Here is a 10,195-nt window from a genome sequence, read left to right on the forward strand (position 1 = left end):
GTCGAGACTGGCGGGAGTGCCTGAAGAACGGAACGGTTCGTGGGGCGAGGTTGTCGTCGGTGAGACAGAGGCCGCGGGAGTGAGAGAGTGAGGGTGAGGCAGCGGGAGTGAGTGAGTGAGGCTGAAGGTACCCTCTCTCTCTAGCTACACCGAGAGAGAGAGAATCGATCTAAAACTAGGAGTCGCCGCAGTAACCGCCGGGAGGAAACCACTGTTACAATTTGCCCCCATATGCGTTAGCGAAATCTTAGATCGGGCAATCGCTCGCGCACCTGGTGGACGCGGCCGCGAGGATGGGGTATTCCCGTTCCCTGAACGTCGTCGTCGTCGCCGTCGTTCTCATCTCCGTTGTGCTCCTCTGCGCCGAAAGACCGGCGCGCTAATCGCTCATCGAGAGCCTATCTAGAGCCCTGGACCTGCTGTTGATGCTGGAGTACTCGACACCTGCCAGAATATCAACCTCATCCTCTTGGGTCCTGCCTCCGCAGAACCGAGAGGATCGACCCTAGGCGTTATGAACTCCAACAACGACCCTTTCGCATGAGCGTTCGTGGGACGGTCCCTTACCTGCAGGGATATGACGTAATGGCAAGAGAGGTAGGCACCTGTTTCATATTCCCTCTTTAACCCAAAGTGACCAAATCTCCAGGAACAGGAGACCCAAACCCCTCGTGATACAAGTGCCCTCTTGCTAGACCTTGCTTTTTTTCAATTTCTCAAAAATCAGGGGCTGATTGGATGTCTTTAAGACACCAGTCTCTTCCTCTCCTAAATCTAATTAGCCTTCCTTCCCCATCAAGAGAGCAAAGATGACACTTTTTAGCCGACACTTTTCATTTTTTGTTTAACAATTGTATCAGCTTTTCTTTTTCCCTTATCTGACATCACCCTTTTATCTTTTTTAATTTTCCCCGGTCCCCTCTCGTGTCTCTTCCACCCTCTTCGATTTACCAAACGAGAACACTGCCTCCCCGATGGACCCTTCCCTGTTCCAAATAACTGGCCTGACCTACTTTCCGGCGAGATGACCCCGTGACACGAACATCTCTCGTCTCTCCCGATCCTGCACTCTCGTCTCAATTAATCGACTTTTTCTGCGAGAGTAGCTCTCCTAGTCGATATCATGGCCAGTGTCGAGTGGTCTAGATTGACAAACATTTCTCGAGGACACCTCTTCAGGAAATGCTCTTCCCTTTAAAGCTCAACTTCCAGATCGACGTTCTCGTGAACCCTACGCGATTGTTTACCCACCGCCAATCGATATACCGCAATCCGGATAGTTCTGCCGGATTGCCTTGTTCTTCAAACTGGTAACTGATCAAATTTTTGAATAATCAATCTCCCAATAGTAGGATACTTCTCTTCATAAATGTCTGTTTAATCCACAAAGCGATAAATCATTTATTGTCTTTTCTAATTTGGAATATTTTTTTCAAATGATTAAAATTAGTCATCTGAACAAACCAAACAATATTTTGACATGATCCATCTAATCAGGTTCCTAATCATTTAAGTTTATCATTTACAAATCATTGCCAATCTCCATCATTCAGATTAAAATTTAGAATTTAAAAACCTCCACCTTTACGATTTAGTCGCAGTGCATCGTTTAGTTTCCTTACACCTTGATCATTTTCCTCAGTTTCTCGAGAATGATTAAATCAGGTCACTGTTTTTCGACCATAAGTTGCGCTTGCGACTGCGCACTCTGTCTTTAGCGCCACCCTGTTGAAAACGAGGAGCGATCTAAACATCGTTTTCCCCGCTGAGGCTACTTCATTTTAATGCTGGTTAGTATCTTCCTGAAAGCAATTCTTTATCCAGAAATTTCCGAAATCAGAAGATATCCTAGAAGTTAAGGATGTTGGTTTCTTTCTTTAGAAATATCTCTAAGTTGGTACTTCTTTTACATTGCCACAACCTTAAGGGTACCGAATACCTTACAGTATTCTACTTTTCCCTCGGGGCCAATTCTGAACATAATTCTACCGTTTTTTGAAGATCTAAACAAATAGTTTGCTCATCCAACCTATCAGTCAGTAATCTATGCACCTCGACTTCTTTCGCCAAGAGAACCCTCCAAGTTTCCAAACATGAATCAAATACCCAATAGAGCGAGTCAGCAACTACAAATACTCCCGAGGAAAAAATGCATGATCATATTTTATCTCTGGATTCCGTTTGTCAAGTATTTCCATTTCAGCTTGGGAAAGAATGAAGGGAAAATTAATTTTCCGGTGACCCGATATGAACACTCCATTTACCATCAAGGCGATTATTGCCTCTAGACATTCTCGACCTCCACACTTTTTTTATCCTCGCGTTATTAAGTCTTAAATTAGATGCGTGATTATACAAAAAGGAATATTATAATAAAAATCTGTGTAACATCAACTCTTAACTAAATAAATTGAGATTTTGTTAGCAACTTCAGAGCTAGTGACGAAAATACCTATTACTGGGATCGTCAGTAACTTTAAGAATTATTGATTAGTTTTTCAATTTGGTTTATCTTAACCCGGTTGGTTCTTTTTGCTGCAGGAGCTACGAAGCAAGAGACCTTTTAAGATATGGGACAGCTGGCGTAACGTAAGAAAAGGACTAGTTGTTAGCAATTTTGAGGAACTAATACATCGAGGTAAGAATCCAGAAATTATTATTGGTTTTCTCAACTATCGGGATTAGTCTTAAGGCTCTCCAAATGACTTGGGTTTTCGCCGGATTCATAATACGTCTACAAGAATGCATTATTCATTGTAATATTTTAACCGCATAATCTAAAGGTAATTATACCGGCCGGAAAGTAGAGATTTTTTTAAAACAAGGTTTTTTTTATTGAAAATTAATTTTTTTGCGCCTGTAAAATACACACGGTGACTATTGTGTATGCTGGGCTGCAGTCATCCAGACTAATCTTAAGTCGCATAAAATCTACGAGTAGCATCTTTTTGTCGCTTAGGGATCATCCATAAACTACGTTACCAATTTTGGGTAATCCCCCCCCCCCCACGAAAGTGACGTAGCTTTTAGGTAAAACTCGATTTTACGTTTATACTGATTTTTTTTGTGTATTTACAGCGAGTCAAGTTAACAATATGCCTATATTGGCTACGTGATCGTGTAGTATATTATAAACTTCGATAATTAATCAACCATTAAAATAAAAAAGTAATTTTCAGAGTAATTGTTGAAATGTGCCTTATTGAATTGTATGTAAAGTCAATCGATGTATTTTGGAATTTTTAACATTAGAAGTGTACATTTTTTACCAAAAATTAAATAGTTACACTTTTAATTAAAAAAAAATGATAAAAAACGAATTGTCTACCAAATAGTTCTTTATTTTAAATTAAATTATTGAACTTTCAAAACAAAATGCCGAATTTTCTATACAAAACAGTTTGATTATTAAATCAAAAATATGAAATTTTGATAAAAAAAGTTAACTTTATATAAAAAAGACAGATTTCCAACAAAATACAAGAACTCTCAACCCAAAGGTTGAATTTTGTTATAAATTAGATTAATTAAACAAAATTTGGTTAACAAAATAGTTCCATTTTAACTAAAAGTTGAATTTTTACCTAAAAACGAACCATTTTCGATCAAAAAGAGAATAGGTAAATTTTCAATTACTAGAGTAATTTTTTAAACCAAAAAAAGACGTATTAATAAAATAGTTCAATTTACAACCGAAGAGATGAATTTTTAAATAAAAAAATTAATTTCATACTGAAAAAACGAATTTTTAACAAAATTCAAGAATTTCTAACTGAAAAGTTAAATTTGTCACTAAAAATATGAATTTTTAAAGAAAAAGATGAATTTGCTACAAAAAAGACGATTTTTAAATAAAATTCAAAAATTCTCAAACAAAAAGTTGAATTTTTAGTTGTAGTAGTTTCAAATGAAAAAGGTGAATTTTTAAATAAAAAAATAAATTTACTACAAAAAATCAAGAATTCTGAACCTAACAGTTCAATTTTTAACTAAAAATACAAATTTTTAAACAAAAAGATTATTTACTACGGAAAAAGACGATTTTTTAATAATATTCATGAGTTCTCTACCAAAATGTTTAAGTTTCTACTAAAAAAGATGAATTAGAAAACAAAAAGATTAATTTACTACAAAAAATATGAATTTTTAATAAAATTCAAGAAATCTTAACCAAAAACTTGAATTTTTAGACAGGAAAGAAATGTTTTATTAAATTTTAAGAAAGTATCTTAACTTTGAAACCTAGTTGTTAAATTTTTACTGACAAGATGCATTTTAAACAAAAAAATATTAATTCTCTATTTAAAAAAAAACAACATTTTTTTACATAATTCAAGAAATCTCAAACAAAACTGGATTTTCAACTAAGAAAGATGAATTTTTTAAAAGAAAGATTAGTTCAATACCAAAAAAGGCAAATTTTTAACAAAATTTTAGAATGTTGAGCCAAAAAATTCAATTTTCAACTAAAAAAGTATAATTTTCAAACAAAAAGATTAATTTACTACAAAAAAGGGCAATTTTAAATAAAATTTAAGAGCTCTGAACCAAAAAGTTAAGTTTTTAACTAAAGAAGATACATTTAAAAAAAAAATATTTATTTAATACAAAAAAGACAAATCTTCCCCAAAAACTTGAATTTTTAGAAAAGAAAGAAATTTTTTTCCAATTTTAAGAAAGTAGTTCAACTTTAAAACCCAGTTGTTAATTTTTTTAACTAAGACGATGAATTAAAAAAATATAATTTTCTAATAAAAATCTCAACCAAAAAATTGAAATTTTAATTAAGAAATGTGAATTTTTCATAAAAAATAATAATCTACTACCAGAAAGACGAATTTTTAATAAACTTCAGGAATTAGCAATAAAAAAATTGAATTTTTAGGGGAAAAGAAGAATTTATTTAATCTTTAAGAAAGTATTTCAACTTTAAAACAAATGTGTTAAATTTTTAACAAAAAAACCTTGAAAGAAAAATATTTATTTGATGAAAAAAAACTATGTTTCAATCAAATTTAAAAAGTCTTAAACCAAAAAAAGGAAATTCTTCATGAAATTCAAGAATTATGAACCAAAAAGTTAAATTTTTAACTAAAAATATGAAGTTTGAACAAAAAGATTAATTCACTACAAATAAGAAATTTTAAAAACAAATTACAAGAATTCTAAACCCAAAAGCTTAAGTTTCAACTAAAAAAGATGACTTTTTGAACAAAAAGATTAATTTACTAAAAAAAAGAATTTTTAAACAAATTTAAGAATTCCCAACCAAAAAGTTGAATTTTCAACTAAAAAGTACGAATTTAAAAAAAAAAGATTAATTTATCAAAAACTTCAAATTTCAACTAAAAAATTCATTTTTAAAAAATTCACAAAAACTCGAACAAAAATTTGATTTTTTTAACTAAGAAAGATGAATTTTTAATAGAAAGATTAGTTCACTACCAAAATAACGAATTTTTATAAAAATCCAAGAATTCTGAACTAAAAAATTGGTGTGTTCCCTTTTAAAGGGATAAAGTAGTTAATGAACGATTCCTTTTATTAATATTTAATATAATACGATAATAAAAATGAACAATAATAATATATAATGATAATTTTTTGAAAAAGATAGTATTATATCCTTCTCTTGTGCTGGCAAGAAAGTTATCTTTTTATTATTGTATTCTATTATGCGAATCGAAACTAGACCGGTTCACTGCAGCCCGACATACACAATAGCTAGCGTGTTGCATTTTACAGGCGTAAAAATACTTGGTTTAAAAAAAAATACAACAGGAAAATTTTTTTGAAAAAATCCCTATGTACCTTCGAGTAAAATTGGCTTTAGATGATGTGGTTAAAATATTACAAAAAATAATGCATTCTAGTAGACTTATTATGAATCCGGGGAAAACCCAATCCGTTTTAAGAGCCTTAACGCAATTTTAGCCAAAGGTCCTTGCACTGTGGATTTTCTTGTAGATTTTGAACTTGGGTAATTTTCTGAGTTTTGCACAATGAGGATCCAGGGTTTCTTAGTTTATTTTTTCAGTTTACTAATAATTATTTAATTAAAGTAATAATTTCCAAATTTTAGAATAACGTTTTTTGCAACTATGGACCATAAGTAATTTCCAATTGTTACGTTAAAAACTAATATTTTTCGGTTGAGGATTCAAACTATTTTGTTGAAAATTCATCTTTTTTATTGTATCAAGCTATTTTGGTTATAAAATGAAAATGCTTTTCGATTAAAATATCAAATAACACGTTTTTCGTCGAGAATTCATTTTTTGTTGTTGAAAATTCAACTACTTAGCTAGAAGTGGAACTATATTGTTAAAAATTTATTTATTTGGTTGACGATTCATCATTTTAACCAAAAAACTTTTTTTTGAAAATTTAATTATTTAGTTGAAAGTTATGTTTTTGAGTGCAAAATTAATTAGTTAAACTGAAAATTCAACTCGAACAAGTCTGGTTCAAAATGTATCTTCCAATGGCGAAAATTCAAACTTAATAGAAGCAAATTAATCTTCTTAGTGACTGATTCATCTTTTTGGTTGAAAATTAATATAATTTATTAGAAATTCTTTTCTTTTCGTAGAAAATTCATCTTATTGATTAAAAATTTATCTTTTTGATTGAAAATCAGTTTTATTTAGAACTAATTTTTTTAACTGTGAATGTAAATGTTCGATTTTGTTGTCGAAAATGTTTCCTTTTCGATAGAAATTTAGTCTTCTTGATTGTAAATTGTACTATTTCGTTGAAAATATACTTTAATTTTATTGAAAATTATTTTTTTTTTACTGAAAATTGAACTATTCTATTTTTAGTTGAAAATTTATCTGTTTTAGATGAAAATTCAACTATTTGTTCAAAATCCGTCTTTTTTGTAGAAGAGTACTCTCAAAAGTTGAAGCTTCATATTTTTGGTTACACGTTTGATTGAAAATTCAACAATTTTGTTCGTCATAATTTTCGGGTAAGAACTCTACTATTTTCTAGAAGATATAACTATTTCGAATTTACTTTTTGTTTAAAATTTATATTTTGTTGTTGATAAATGAACTGAAATCTTTTCTGGGTGAAAGTTCCACTTAAAAAAATGTGTTATTTTTATTACAAATGCATCTTTTGTAGTAAAAAATTTTTTTCATATAAAAATGCAACTATTTGGCAGAGAATTAAACTATTTTGTTAAAAATACATCCTTTTTGGTTGAAAAGATTCGTCTTTTTGGATTGAAAATTGAATTTTGTTGGATAAACTTGTTTTATTGCTAAAAAAATTCAATTTTTGATCTTTAAGAGTCAACCGAAATCTTTTTTAACCGAAAATTCAACTAGTTTTTTCTAATTTATCTTTTTGATTCAAAAATTCATCTGTTTTAGAAAAAATTTATTTATTTATTCTTTCAATTTTAAAAATTTTTGTTCAAGATTTATATTTTTGGTTGAAAATTTATCTCTTGGGTTAAAAGTTTAATTATTTAGTTGAAAATTAATCTTTTTTCATTAAAAATTCAACTACTTGGGTAAAAGTTAAACTACATTGTTAAAAATGTATTATTTTAAATGAAGGCTTATGTCTTGGGTTCAAAATTTAACTTTTTAGTGGAAAATACTTTTTTTTTAAATTCATTTTTTAACAGAAAATGTAACTTTTCCATTTTTAGAGGATTGATATTTTTTAGTTGAAAATTCGCCTTTTTGGTAAAAAATTTGGTTCGACAATTTAGATAAAATTTTATTTAATTTTTTAGTGAAAATTCCTTATTTGTTGGAAATTCGTCTTTTTGTTTTAAAAAATCTTTTTTTTGTATAAATTTTATTCTCTTTTTATTGTAATATAAACTATGACACTTTTTAGTTCGGAGTTTGTCTTTTCAGGTTGAAAATTAAACTATTAAGTTAAAAAGTCATATTTTATAGTATAAAAGACATTTTTTTGCTTGTAATAAATTAATAAATTTTATAATTTTAAATTTGTATCTGAAATACTAGTTTATTCCGTTTCTAAAATATTCTATGTTTAAAGTATTATAAGATTAAAATGTTGGCATTTTTCCGCAAGAGGCGCTACGAGCGATGCAAACTAACCAAATCCGAATTCACGCCTGCCTCTAAGTTTTCCGCTTACTTTGTGCAATTTTTTAAATGGAATCTGAATTATTTATTGGATACTAAAAGTAAGTATTTACCGAAAAAAAGTGTTTTAGGTTGAATTTACGTCTTAAACAGTAAAAAAACAAATTTTTGTACAGAAATGTTAAACAAAAAAATAATTATTGTAATATTTATTGAGATTTTCAACTGATTTTAAACTTACATGAACTTAGGGTACCTTTTCACGGAGACCTGTTTTGAACTAATCGTGGAATTACTATTTTTCATATGATTTATTTCTATCTACTTTGTTGGTTTATAGCAAAAATTGATTGGTTGATAGAATTCTTAAATTCCCGAGAATTTAAGTTCAGGTTATATAACCTAGTATATGACAGAATTTAGGAGAATTTAAAAGAATTTAAGGGAATTTAAGAATTAACGATTTTTAACAATATTTTTATTGTTCAGGTTATATCAGCGGTTGAACATAAATAATTTCCTAGCTCAGGCATATTTAGGAATTACAGTGTTTCTTATAAAAATAAAATTTTTTAAATATATGTAAATTTATTTCAAACCAATAAAAAATTTTCTACTTTAAAAGATAACTCTTTAAAAAAATAATTGAATTTTTAGCATTATAGTTGAATATTCAACCTAAAAAGACAAATTACCCACAAAAAAGTGTTATAGTTTATGTTTTAATAAAAAAAGAATGAAATTTATACAACAAGAGAAAATAATTCTAAAACCAAGAAGACGAATTTCCAATAAATAAAGATATTTCACTCAAAAAATAAATAAAAGTTTATCTAAATTATTGAACCTTTAAACCAGAAGACAAATTTTCATTATAAACATTCAATTTTCAAACAAAAAATATCACTGTTCAACAAAAAATTAATTTCCCACGAAACTGATGCATTTCTACGCATAAAAAAGAAATTTCAAACTAAAAAATTATTTTTAACCAAAAAAAATGCGAATTTTTAACTAAAAAATATCTATCTTAAAAAATGGAAAAGTTACATTTTATATTAAAAAAATTAATTCTAAACCAACAAAAATGAAGTTTTTTCCACTAAACAGTTAAATTTTCAACCAGACTTTAATAAAAAAAATTTCGCAATGTAGATTAACTTTGACCCAAGTAGTTGAATTTTCAATTAAAAAAGATTAATTTATAAAAAGCTAATTAAACTTTTAACCAACGAGATAACTTTTCAATTTAAAATGGAAATCTTTAACAAAAAAAGTGATTTCTTAACAAAGCGAATCAACCAAATGTTTTAAACAATTTAGGTAAATTATCAAGCAAAGAAGAATGATTTTTAACCAAAAAGTGACCTTTTCATACAAAAAAATGAAATTTCTTTTATAACAAATGAAGTTTTAAATCAAAAAGATAAATTTTGAAAGAAATAGTTGAATTTTTTGTTGAAAAAGATTTTAGTCGAGTTTTCACGATCGAACTATGAATTTTTTTAAAAGAAATAATTTTCTACCAGAAAAATGGAATTTACAATCCAAAAAGACGAATATTTTCAACCAAAAAGGATTAATTTCTAATAAAATTGTTAAATTCTCTAGCAAATAGTTGCATTTTTATCAAAAAATATGAATTTTATCTTGAGGTAAAATAATTTTTTATTACAAAAAAAGTTGAGTTTTCATCCAAAAAAGGTTCCAGTTAACTCAGTAAATTCTCTTTTGAAAGGGGGAGGGTCGGTAAGGCCGGTTTTTGGCCTAATTTATTTTTGGACCAAAAAATCTGAAAAAATCATGGTAGTATCTTATTTACCCGAGTCGATTGCACGCTAAACGGACTACCCTCCACCCCCAGCCACCCCCACCCCCTACAAATATAGGAAACACCACTACCCACCAACTGTATTTTCGAGAGAAAGGTTCGAGGCTTCAGGTTCAAGGTCATTTGAAGGTCATTTGAAGGTCAAATCGAGAAAAACGGTAAAAAATTTTAAAAAAATGTCATAGATTTTTGGGGTCGGTGATTATGAACCTGGTGTCCGCTGACCTTTATCGCGTCAGGTTCAAGGTCATTTGAAAGTCAAATCGATAAAAAACGCTGAAAAAAA

At 29.0% G+C, this 10,195-nt stretch overlaps 1 protein-coding gene across 1 annotated transcript in view; it reads left to right on the forward strand.

Annotated features, from left to right (window-relative positions):
- The first annotated feature begins 379 nt into the window (after positions 1 to 379).
- The window catches only part of LOC117170946, a 16,791-nt gene continuing 6,975 nt past the window's right edge, over positions 380 to 10,195 (forward strand). Inside the window, exons 1-2 of the mRNA XM_033357992.1 lie at positions 380 to 597; positions 2,542 to 2,638. Coding sequence (XP_033213883.1) covers positions 541 to 597; positions 2,542 to 2,638 — 154 coding nt within the window. The 5' untranslated portion in view covers positions 380 to 540. The remainder of the gene's footprint in view (positions 598 to 2,541; positions 2,639 to 10,195) is intronic.

The sequence above is a fragment of the Belonocnema kinseyi genome, chromosome 1 (assembly GCF_010883055.1).
Source record: "Belonocnema kinseyi isolate 2016_QV_RU_SX_M_011 chromosome 1, B_treatae_v1, whole genome shotgun sequence".
In the NCBI taxonomy this organism is placed as follows: Eukaryota; Metazoa; Arthropoda; class Insecta; order Hymenoptera; family Cynipidae; genus Belonocnema; species Belonocnema kinseyi.